The 13,064-nt window shown below is 42.1% G+C and overlaps 1 protein-coding gene and 1 long non-coding RNA gene across 3 annotated transcripts in view; one reads left to right on the top strand and one right to left on the bottom strand.

Moving 5' to 3' along the window:
• DNAH9 (dynein axonemal heavy chain 9) overlaps window positions 1-13,064 on the bottom strand; it is a 370,372-nt gene that overhangs the window by 98,081 nt on the left and 259,227 nt on the right. For both annotated transcript variants that reach the window (XR_009211125.1, XM_032140114.2), the window contains 2 exons: window positions 12,158-12,393; window positions 501-623 (listed from right to left, as the gene is read on the bottom strand). Coding sequence is in view for 1 of the 2 variants with exons in the window: in XM_032140114.2 (XP_031996005.1) it covers window positions 501-623; window positions 12,158-12,393 (359 nt within the window). In the remaining variant the exon portion in view is untranslated. The remainder of the gene's footprint in view (window positions 1-500; window positions 624-12,157; window positions 12,394-13,064) is intronic.
• LOC131381998 (uncharacterized) lies at window positions 827-12,374 on the top strand. Its single transcript, XR_009211126.1, has 3 exons — window positions 827-926; window positions 11,461-11,619; window positions 12,229-12,374. It is a non-coding gene; the product is annotated as an uncharacterized LOC131381998 (long non-coding RNA).

Here is a 13,064-nt window from a genome sequence, read left to right as displayed (position 1 = left end):
TACTCTGCCCCTCATACGAACCCATTGCCTGTCTCCTTCCTCTCTTTTCCTCTCCACACCACCCCCTGCTTTGCCTTGTGCTTGCTAAGCCCTCATCATGAGCCAGCACTCAAAGTAGCAGAGACTCATTAAATTGACAAGGAACCGAATTGTCAGAATTCAGATGACTGGCTTGTATAAGATGCGCATACTTAAAAGTCAGTCTGCTTTTTGACCGATTTCCTTCTCAAGTTTCTCTAAAATTGTGCACTGTGGCCATTTAGAAGGAAGTCAGTTGGGAAACTGGCAGATGGAAGCAAAGTTTTCCAGGAAACTTTCTCTAGGAGACAAAAGCCACTAAATAGACCTCTGCTGGAAGAAAGAAAGGTGGATGTGCTGCAGGGAGCTACTTGACATGAACTGAAGAGAGGAAATTCTAGGAAGAGCAGACCTCTTCATGATTCTAACTGGGGCCATGAACCAGCTCCCCATGAAGGGTCAGCAACACAGCTGAGTCTTACCGTCCTTTTTTAATGACTTCTCTCCCAAGCAGGGGTCCCAGAACAGGATCAATGGACTCCTCTAGATTTTCAATCAGCACCACAGCTCCAGCTTCCAGGGCCTGCTCTATGATTTGAAGGTAGCTGGGGAAGCAAGTGTGAGTACGGGAGTATGAGCCTGTGGTAAGCTATGGAGTCGAGACCATTTAATGAGACAAGCATGACCTCTAAGACATGGTAGTATAGTTGGAGGCACAGCTATTTGGGATGTTTTCAGTGGCCACATTTTTTCCCTATGTAAAGTGATATTTATGTGATTCTATACACTTCTAGAAATAGGAAGAAATTGACAGAAGGAGCCAAGATGGCCGAATAGGAACAGCTCTGGTCTGCAGCTCCCAGTGTGAGCGACGCAGAAGATGGGTGATTTCTGCATTTCCATCTGAGGTACCGGGTTCATCTCACTAGGGAGTGCCAAACAGTGGGTGCAGGACAGTCGGTTTAGTGCACCATGCACGAGCCGAAGCAGGGCAAGGCATTGCCTCACTTGGGAAGCGTGAGGGGTCAGGGAGTTCCCTTTCCTAGTCAAAGAAAGGGGTGACAGCATGGCACCTGGAAAATCAGGTCACTCCCACCCTAATACTGCGCTTTTCCAACGGGCTTGGAAAACAGCACACTAGGAGATTGTGTCCCGCACCTGGCTCAGAGGGTCCTATGCCCACGGAGTCTCGATGATTGCTAGCACAACAGTCTGAGATCAAACTGCAAGGCGGCAGCAAGGCTGGGGGAGGGGCGCCCGCCATTGCCCAGGCTTGCTTAGGTAAACAAAGCAGCCAGGAAGCTCGAACTGGGTGGAGCCCACCACAGCTCAAGGAGGCCTGCCTGCCTCTGTAGGATCCACCTCTGGGGGCAGGGCACAGACAAACAAAAAATCAGCAGTAACCTCTGCAGACTTAACTGTCCCTGTCTGACAGCTTTGAAGAGAGTAGTGGTTCTCCCAACGCGCAGCTGGAGATCTGAGAACGGGCAGACTGCCTCCTATAGTGGGTCCCCGACCCCGAGCAGCCTAACTGGGAGGCACCCCCCAGTAGAGACAGACTGACACCTCACTCGGCCGGGTACTCCTCTGAGACAAAACTTCCAGAGGAACGATCAGACAGCTGAATTTGCGGTTCACGAAAATCCGCTGTTCTGCAGCCACCACTGCTGACACCCAGGCAAACAGTGTCTGGAGTGGACCTCTAGCAAACTCCAACAGACCTGCAGCTGAGGGTCCTGTCTGTTAGAAGGAAAACTAACAAACAGAAAGGACACCTACACCAAAAACCCATCTGTACATCACCATCATCAAAGACCAAAAGTAGAAAAAACTACAAAGATGGGGAGAAAACAGCAGAAAAACTGGAAACTCTAAAAAGCACAGTGCCTCTCCTCCTCCAAAGGAACGCAGTTCCCCACCAGCAATGGAACAAAGCTGGACGGAGAATGACTTTGACTAGTTGAGAGAAGAAGGCTTCAGATGATCAAACTACTCTGAGCTACAGGAGGAAATTCAAACCAATGGCAAAGAAGTTAAAAACTTTGAAAAAAAATTAGACAAATGTATAACTAAAATGACCAATGCAGAGAAGTGCTTAAAGGAGCTGAAGGAGCTGAAAGCCAAGTTTCAAGAACTACGTGAAGAAGACAGAAGCCTCAGTAGCCGATGTGATCAACTGGAAGAAAGGGTATCAGTGATGGAAGATGAAATGAATGAAATGAAGCGAGAAGGGAAGTTTAGAGAAAAAAGAATAAAAAGAAACGAACAAAGCCTCCAAGAAATATGGGACTATGTGAAAAGACCAAACCTACGTCTGATTGGTGTACCTGAAAGTGACGGGGAGAATGGAACCAAGTTGGAAAACACTCTGCAAGATATTATCCAGGAGAACTTCCCCAATCTAGCAAGGCAGGCCAACATTCAGATTCAGGAAATACAGAGAACACCACAAAGATACTCCTTGAGAAGAGCAATCCCAAGACACATAATTGTCAGATTCACCAAAGTTGAAATGAAGGAAAAAATGTTACGGGCGGCCAGAGAGAAAGGTCAGGTTACCCACAAAGGGAAGCCCATCAGACTAACAGCTGATCTCTCGGCAGAAACTCTACAAGCCAGAAGAGAGCGGAGGCCAATATTCAACACTCTTAAAGAAAAGAATTTTGAACCCAGAATTTCATATCCAGCCAAACTAAGCTTCATAAGTGAAGGAGAAATAAAATACTTTACAGACAAGCAAATGCCGAGAGATTTTGTCACCACCATGCCTGCCCTACAAGAGCTCCTGAAGGAAGCACTCAACATGGAAAGGAACAACCGGTACCAGCCACTGCAAAAACATGCCTAATTGTAAAGATCATCAAGGATAGGAAGAAACTGCATCAACTAATGAGCAAAATAACCAGCTAACATCATAATGACAGGATCAAATTCACACATAACAATATTAACTTTAAATGTAAATGGGCTAAAGGCTCCAATTAAAAGACACAGACTGGCAAACTGGATAAGGAGTCAAGACCCATCAGTGTGCTGTATTCAGGAAACGCATCTCACGTGCAGAGACACACACAGACTCAAAATAAAGGGATGGAGGAAAATCTATCAAGCAAATGGAAAACAAAAAAAGGCAGGGGTTGCAATTCTAGTCTCTGATAAAATAGACTTTAAACCAACAAAGATCAAAAGAGACAAAGAAGGCCATTACATAACGGTGAAGGGATCAATTCAACAAGAAGAGCTAACTATCCTAAATATATATGCACCCAATACAGGAGCACCCAGATTCATAAAGCAAGTCCTGAGTGACCTACAAAGAGACTTAGACTCCCACACAATAATGATGGGAGATTTTAACACCCCACTGTCAACATTAGACAGATCAACGAGACAGAAAGTTAACAAGGATACCCAGGAATTGAACTCAGCTCTGCACCAAGCTGACCTAATAGACATCTACAGAACTCTCCACCCCAAATTAACAGAATATACATTTTTTTCAGCACCACACCATACCTATTCCAAAATTGACCACATAGTTGGAAGTAAAGCTCTCCTCAGCAAATGTAAAAGAACAGAAATTATAACAAACCGTCTCTCAGACCACAGTGCAATCAAACTAGAACTCAGGATTAAGAAACTCACTCAAAACCACTCAACTACATGGAAACTGAACAACCTGCTCCTGAATGACTACTGGGTACATAACGAAATGAAGGCAGAAATAAAGATATTCTTTGAAACCAATGAGAACAAAGACACAACATACCAGAATCTCTGGGACACATTCAAAGCAGTGTGTAGAGGGAAATTTATAGCACTAAATGCCCACAAGAGAAAGCAGAAAACATCCAAAATTGACACCCTAACCTCAGAATTAAAAGAACTAGAAAAGCAAGAGCAAACACATTCAAAAGCTAGCAGAAGGCTAGAAATAACTAAAATCAGAACAGAACTAAAGGAAATAGAGACACAAAAAACCCTTCAAAAAATTAATGAATCCAGGAGCTGGTTTTTTGAAAAGATCAACAAAATTGATAGACTGCTAGCAAGAATAATATAGAAGAAAGGAGAGAAGAATCAAATAGACGCAATAAAAAATGATAAAGGGGATATCACCACCGATCCCACAGAAATACAATCTACCATCAGTGAATACTACAAACACCTCTACTCAAATAAACTAGAAAATCTAGAAGAAATGGATAAATTTCTCGACAAATACACCATCCCAAGACTAAACCAGGAAGAAGTTGAATCTCTGAATAGACCAATAACAGGTTCTGAAATTGTGGCAATAATCAATAGCTTACCAACCAAAAAGAGTCCACGAATTCTACCAAGGTACAAGAGAATGGTCCTTCCTTCTGAAATTTCCAATCAATAGAAAAAGAGGTCCCCCAGCATCATCCTGATACCAAAGCCTGGCAGAGACACAACCAAAAAAGAGAATTTCAGACCAATATCCTTGATGAACATTGATGCAAAAATCCTCAATAAAATACTGGCAAACCTAATCCAGCAGCATATCAAAAAGCTTATCCACCATGATCAAGTGGGCTTCATCCCTGGGATGCAAGGCTGGTTGAACATATGTAAATCAATAAATGTAATCCAGCATATAAACAGAACCAAAGACAAAAACCACATGATTATCTCAATAGATGCAGAAAAGGCCTTTGACAAAATTCAACAACGCTTCATGCTAAAAACTCTCAATAAATTAGGTATTGATGGGACGTATCTCAAAATAATAAGAGCTATCTATGACAAACCCACAGCCAATATCATACCAAATGGGCCAAAACTGGAAGCATTCCCTTCGAAAACTGGCACAAGACAGGGATGCCCTCTCTCACCACTCCTATTCAACACAGTGTTGGAAGTTCCGGCCAGGGCAATCAGGCAGGAGAAGGAAATAAACGGTATTCAATTAGGAAAAGAGGAAGTCAAATTGTCCCTGTTTGCAGATGACATGATTGTATATCTAGAAAACCCCATCATCTCAGCCCAAAATCTCCTTAAGCTGATAAGCAACTTCAGCAAAGTCTCAGGATACAAAATCAATGTACAAAAATCACAAGCATTCTTCTACACCAATCACAGACAAACAGAGAGCCAAATCATGAGTGAACTCCCATTCACAATTGCTTCAAAGAGAATAAAATACCTAGGAATCCAACTTACAAGGGACGTGAAGGACCTCTTCAAGGAGAACTACAAACCACTGCTCAATGAAATAAAAGAGGATACAAACAAATGGAAGAACATTCCATGCTCATGGGTTGGAAGAATCAATATCGTAAAAATGGCCATACTGCCCAAGGTAATTTATAGATTCAATGCCATCCCCCTCAAGCTACCAATGACTTTCTTCACAGAATTGGAAAAAAACTACTTTAAAGTTCATATGGAACCAAAAAAGAGCCCGCATCGCCAAGTCAATCCTAAGCCAAAAGAACAAAGCTGGAGGCATCACGCTACCTGACTTCAAACTATACTACAAGGCTACGGTAACCAAAACAGCATGGTACTGGTACCACAACAGAGACATAGATCAATGGAACAGAACAGAGCCCTCAGAAATAATGCCACATATCTACAACTATCTGATCTTTGACAAACCTGACAAAAACAAGCAATGGGATAAGGATTCCCTATTTAATAAATGGTGCTGGGAAAACTGGCTAGCCACATGTAGAAAGCTGAAACTGGATCCCTTCCTTACACCTTATACAAAAATTAATTCAAGATGGATTAAAGACTTACATGTTAGACCTAAAATCATAAAAACCCTAGAAGAAAACCTAGGCAATACCATTCAGGACATAGGCATGGGCAAGGACTTCATGTCTAAAACACCAAAAGCAACGGCAACAAAAGCCAAAACTGACAAAGGGATCTAATTAAACTAAAGAGCTTCTGCACAGCAAAAGAAACTACCATCAGAGTGAACAGGCAACCCACAAAATGGGAGAAAATTTTTGCAACCTACTCATCTGACAAAGGGCTAATATCCAGAATCTACAATGAACTCAAACAAATTTACAAGAAAAAAACAAAAAACCCCATCCAAAAGTGGGCGAAGGACATGAACAGACACTTCTCAAAAGAAGACATTTATGCAGCCAACAGACACATGAAAAAATCCTCATCATCACTGGCCATCAGAGAAATGCAAATCAAAACCACAATGAGATACCATCGCACACCAGTTAGAATGGCCATCATTAAAAAGTCAGGAAACAACAGGTGCTGGAGAGGATGTGGAGAAATAGGAACACTTTTACACTGTTGGTGGGACTGTAAACTAGTTCAACCATTGTGGAAGTCAGTGTGGTGATTCCTCAGGGATCTAGAACTAGAAATACCATTTGACCCAGCCATCCCATTACTGGGTATATACCCAAAGGACTATAAATCATGCTGCTATGATGACACATGCACACGTATGTTTATTGAGGCACTATTCACAATAGCAAAGACTTGGAACCAACCCAAATGTCCAACAACGATAGACTGGATTAAGAAAATGTGGCACATATACACCATGGAATACTATGCAGCCATAAAAAATGATGAGTTCATGTCCTTTGTAGGGACATGGATGAAACTGGAAACCATCATTCTCGGTAAACTATCGCAAGGACAAAAAACCAAACACCTCATGTTCTCACTCATAGGTGGGAATTGAACAATGAGAACACATGGACACAGGAAGGGGAACATCACACTCTGGGGAATGTTGTGGGGTGGGGGGAGGGGGGAGGGATAGCATTAGGAGATATACCTAATGCTAAATGACGAGTTAATGGGTGCAGCACACCAACATGGCACGTGGATACATATGTAACAAACCTGCACATTGTGCACATGTACCCTAAAAGTTAAAGTATAATAATAAAAAAAAAGAAATAGGGAGAAATTATAAAATACAAAAAAGATAATGAAAACCATAATATGTCTTTAACATTTTGGTGTATACTGTGTATATTTGAATATATTATATTGTCAAGTTTAGCTTTGATAGTATTAGATTCACATGGTGGTTTTGTTTTATAACCTGTTTTTTTACATAAAATATATTGCAATCATTTCACCATGTCATTAAATACTCTTCCATGTAATTTTAAATGACTGGGTATTAGGCCATATTGATACACCTTAATTTATCAATTAACAAAGATCTAGGTTACTTTTAACTTTTCAGTGTTATGTAGAGTTTAATAAATATGTAAATAGGTTGATTTTCTTAAAGTCCATTTATAAGACTGATATAATACAATTCAAACAAAGAATAACAATAAAACTTTACGGAACTCAACCAAAGATCTTAAAGTTAACCTAAAAGAATACAGTGAGGCTGGCAAGGAGAAAACCAATAATGAAGAAGAGGAGGGACTCATTATCTAATACTAAATATTTTATATATATCAACAATATAGATGTGTAGAAAGAAGGCTTAAAGGACAGCATATACCAACAAGTTAGCAGTGTTTTTGAAAGATGAATTATAGAAGTTTTTATTTCTTTGTTTTTTATGATAACTCCTACCCCGTCCTCTCATTTTTCTTTTTTTTTTTTTTTTTTTTGAGACGGAGTCTCGCTCTGTCGCCCAGGCTGGAGTGCAGTGGCGCAATCTCGGCTCACCGCAAGCTCCACCTCCTGGGTTCATGCCATTCTCCTGCCTCAGCCTCTCTGAGTAGCTGGGAGTACAGGCGCCCACCACCACGCCCGGCTAATTTTTTGTATTTTTAGTAGAGACGGGGTTTCACCGTGGTCTCTATCTCCTGACCTCATGATCTGCCCGCCTCGGCCTCCCAAAGTGCTGGGATTACAAGTGTGAGCCACCGCGCCCGGCCTCTCATTTTTCTTTACAGTGATGACATATTACTTTTGTAATGAGAAACACCACAATAAATGTTACTAAATATAAAAGTAAATAAGAGCTAGTATAGTATTAGATACATAGAAAAGAATAATGACCCTATTTAATAAAATAATTTAATATATAGTAAAATGACATTTCTAATTAATTCAGGAAAGAATGGAAAATTTAATATTTGGTATTGAAACAATAGCTAACCACTTGGGAAATTAGTCTGTACCACATATAGTAGCTTAAACTATATTTAAATTGATTGGATTTCCACGTAAAAAGAAAACTCAAAAAACTTAAAAATGGGCCAGGCCTGGTGTCTCATTCCTGTAATCCCAGAAATTAGGGATGCCAAGGTGGGATGATTGCTTGAGGCCAGGAGTTTGAGACCAGCCTGGGCAATATAGTGAGACATCCTCTCTACAAAAATACAAAAATTAGCAGGGCGTGGTGTTGCACACCTGTATTTCCAGCTACTTGGGAGGCTAAGGTGGAAGGAGTGCTTGAACCCTGGAGGTCGAGGCTGCAGGGAGCCATGATTTCACCACTGTACTCCAGCCTGGGTGACAGAGTAAGACCCTGTCTTAAAACAAACAAACAAACAAAAAACTAAAAACTAAAAATGTAGGTGAATATTTTTAAAATTCTTGGAGAGAAAAGACTCCTCTAGGCATCATTTATAGAATAAATGGCTGACAAATCTGATCAAATAAAAAACTAAAATAAAATGAACTGTAAGTAGGTAAAACCTCACAAAAGTAAATTAAAAGACAAACGAGATGAACAAATTTTCATTCATATGAAGAAAGAAGACGATACATATTACATATAATGCAACATTTGTATTCAAATAATATACAACAAATCTAGAAAACCATTCAATAGGAAAGTAGCTAATGGACATGAACTAAGAATTAATTGAACATATTTATTAAGGGCCTACAATGCATTTGACAGTGTTTTAGACACTAGGGACACTGCAATAAGCAAAAAGAACACACACCTGTCTAAAATGCATTGTTAGTCAGCTGGAAAAGAATATTTTAATTAAAGTTTCAGGAGAAGGCCAGGGTTGGATTACTATGTGACTGAAGATGCAAATAAAAATATATCATATTGACCGGGTGCGGTGGTTCACGTCTGTCATCCCAGCACTTTGGAAGGCTGAGGCAGGCGGATCACCCGACGTCAGGAGTTCGAGACCACTGGGCAATATGGTGAAACCCTGTCTCTACTAAAAATACAAAATTTAGCCAGGCATAGTGGTGCACGCCTGTGATCCCAGCTACTCGGGAGGCTGAGGCAGGAGAATTGCTTCAACCCAGGAAGTAGAGGTTGCAGTGAGCCGAGATAGCGCCACTATATCTATATATATCATAGCATGCCTTGGCATTCACTTCTCAACAAAGTTTGCTCTATAAGATAGATGCATTATAATATTTAATATTTGGTTTGGTTAACTATTATTTTTAACATCATGTATTCAATTTGAACAACCCTGAGTGATCTGGACCTCAGTGCATGCATGCTTGGGACATGTGGCCAGAGCAACAAAGCTCACTTTGAGTGGCTGTTCGCTAGAGTGGATAAACATTAGGTTTCTAAGTAAGGATGACCCAGGTTCAAATAGTGCCACCATTACTTTTTTTTTGAGACAGAGTTTTCGCTCTTGTCCCCCAGGCTGGAGTACAATGGCGCGATCTCGGCTCACTGCACCCTCCGCCTCCTGGGTTCAAGGTATTCTCCTGCATCAGCTTCCTGAGTAGCTGGGATTACAGGCGCCTGCCACCACGCCTAGCTCATTTTTGTATTTTTAGTAGAGACGGGATTTCACCATGTTGGCCAGGCTGATCTTGAACTCCTGACCTCAAATGATCTGCCCGCCTCGGCCTCCCAAAGTGCTATGATTACAGGCTTGAGCCACTGCGCCCAGCTGCCTCCATTACTTTTTAAACATATTTACTAATATATTTAAGTTGTGGTAAAATATACATAACATATATTGTGTGCCGTCTTAATGTGTACAGTTCCATGGCTTTAAGTACACTGTTGTGCATCCATCACCATCATCCATTCACAGAACTGTTCTTGTACAGCCGAAACTGGCCGGGTGCGGTGGCTCACTCCCAGCACTTTGGGAGGCTGAGGCAGGCAGATCACAAGGTCAGGAGTTTGAGACCAGCCTGGCCAACATAGTGAAACCCTGTCTCTACTAAAAATACAAAAAATAGTTAGCCAGGTGTGGTGGCGGGCGCCTGTAGTCCCAGCTACTCAGGAGGCTGAACCAGGAGAATCGCTTGCTTGAACCCGGGAGGCGGAAGTTGCAGTGAGCTGAGATCACACAACTGCACTCCAGCCTGGGTGACAGAGTGAGACTGCATCTCAAAAAACAAACAAACAAACAAAAAAACAAAACAAAACCTGAAACTCTGTACCTGTGAAACACTAACTCTCCATTCCCGTCTCCCTCCCACTCCCTGGCAAACACCATTCGACTTTCTGTCTCAATAAATTTGTCTACCCTGGAAACCTTGGATGAGAGGAATCATACCACATTTGTCTTTTTGTCACTGGCTTATTTTACTCTGCATAACACTTTAAAGATTCATCCATGTTGTGGCATGTGTCAGAATTTTTTTCCCTTTTTTTTTAACTTCAATTTTATTTTATTTAAATATTTTTTCTTTGAAAACATTTTTTACTTTTAATTTTTATGGGTACATGGGTGTATATATTTATGGGGTACATAAGCTATTTTGATACAGGGATGCTATGCATAATAATCACGTTATAGAGGCCGGGCATGGTGGTTCACGCCTGTAATCCCAGCACTTTGGGAGACCGAGGTGGGCGGATCACGAGGTCAGGAGATCGAGACCATCCTGGCTAACAAGGTGAAACCCCGTCTCTACTAAAAATACAGAAAATTAGCCGGGCGTGGTAGCGGGGGCCTGTAGTCCCAGCTACTCGGGAGGCTGAGGCAGGAGAATGGCATGAACCCGGGAGGCGGAGCTTGCAGTGAGCCAAGATCGGGCCACTGCACTCCAGCCTGGGCGACAGACTGAGACTCCATCTCAAAAAAAAAAAAAAAAAAAATTATCATGCTATGGAGAATGGGGTATCCATGTCCTTAAGCATTTCTCCTTTGTATCACAAACAATCTAATTATGCTCTTTAAAGAATTGTTTTCCTTTTAAGGCAATAATACTCCGTTGCATATGTACCTCACATTTTGTTTATCCATTTATCTGGGTTCCCTTCACCTTTTGTCTATTATGAATAATACTGCTATAAACACGAGTGCCAAATTTCCATCACTTTTAAAATGGCGAACTCCCCGGGGAAATTACTTAACTTCTGTGAACCTCTGCTTCCTCGGACGTGAAATGGAACCAATAACCTTACTGGTTATTAACCGGTTGATTACTAACCTTATTAACTGTGTGGATTAAGGACGGCATTTGAGATAAAACCCCTAACACCAAGACTGATGCATATCAACCTCCTAATGAATGATGTCTGCGTCACTTCCTCTTCCCCATTGCCCCATCCTGTTTCCCCAGGTGCCCTGATGACATAGAACAGGATGCGTACTGAAACCACAAGGCTAAAACGAAGGGATGCATGAGGGATGTGGAGGCCCAAGCCACTGAAGCCTGGTGGGTGCTGGCCAGACATTCTCGGTGCCATTCAAGTCCCTCCACGTGGTAACTTTCCCACAGGTAAGTACGAAGCCACATGGCAGGTACCAAGGGCTTTGAAGGTTTCATAACTAACTCAGCTGCTCCACGGGACTTACTGAAATGCCCAATTGTTTTTCAGGAGGAGAGTTTTGTTCTTTCTATGTGGCTCTAGGGCAGAGGTAGAAATAATGGGTAGAGGAGAGATAAGGGAGGCAGCTTTGGCTAAGGGTGAGGAAGACTTTATAAAGCACAGAGCTATGTGACAATGGGATGCGAAGTTTGGGGAGGAAGTGTTTAAGGGACAATGGGAGGATGAGCTCTAGGGATGGTGAAGAAAGGACCCCAGAATGGGTCAAGAGGTTGTGGTACATGATTTCTCATGTGGATGAAAAGCAAAGGCTTAGTACCCAGGCATCTTTCATTGAGATGTTTGCTAAAATGGGAAGAGAAACATGAGAAGCCTGATGGAGAGACCAGGAGTGTACAAACCATTCACTGGGGCTTAAAATCTGCTCATGATCTATACATTTTCCTGCACAAATGGCTAAAGTGGGAATTTTTGTGCTCAACCACTTACCCTTTCTGACCAATCTGCGTGACCCGGAGATCTTCACCATATTTATTCTTGATCCATTTGATGCCTTGTAGCTGAGGGTCAACCATGAGTGGCCAGCGCTCACAGTTGATGAGGATGGTGGCATTCTCCACGGACATGTGGTTGGCTGGGAGGCCCTCGTTCTGCCAGGCAGCCACGTCAGCATCGTCCATCAGCATCCTCAGGGGATCCAGGGTCGGGGTGACTGGAATGGGGGTCTGGTGAAGAAGAAACGCCACCCCACGCTCAGAACAGAAGCAGACATTCTCAGCTGGGTGAATGCACAGTTACTCACCAAATGACACAACTCCTTTAAAAGCAAGATCAACATCCCGCTGAAGAATGCTTTTCTGGCTGTGTGATTATATCTGGAAGCAGGTTCTATTAAAGTCCTGATAGCTTTTTTTTTTCTCTCCATGGATGAATAACTGCAGAAATTCAGCTCGTGTGACTTATTCTTTGTTTTTCGGTATCTTTACCTAAGTCAAGTTTCTACTATATTATCTATATTTTAATCTATGACTTCCTACACACTCTCACCCATGTTAACAGTGTTATTTCTCTGCCATATATCTGTGTTTCTTGTGCACGCTCCATGAACCAGCACCAGGTCCCATGCCTAGTGGGTTTGCTCCTATCTCTACCAACCGGCACAAACCACTCTTTCCTCTCATCTGTTTCACCAGCTTGTAAGAGGCTGGATGGGTTTTCTTTTCCTCTTCCCCAAACACCCCATTCACTTGCAGGACTCTTTCTCGCAAACCTGCCTGATGGTGCCTGTGGGGAAGCTGGCGAGTATTTATCAGTCTGAGAACTTGCCTGTGGCCTCTCTTATGCCCCTTCAGGGATCCTGTGTGTGCCCTAGACACTTCCTTCTTTGTTAGCCTTT

Source organism: Hylobates moloch, unplaced genomic scaffold, assembly GCF_009828535.3.
Source record: "Hylobates moloch isolate HMO894 unplaced genomic scaffold, HMol_V3 SCAFFOLD_19, whole genome shotgun sequence".
In the NCBI taxonomy this organism is placed as follows: Eukaryota; Metazoa; Chordata; class Mammalia; order Primates; family Hylobatidae; genus Hylobates; species Hylobates moloch.
This window is presented reverse-complemented; position numbering and strand designations above follow the sequence as displayed.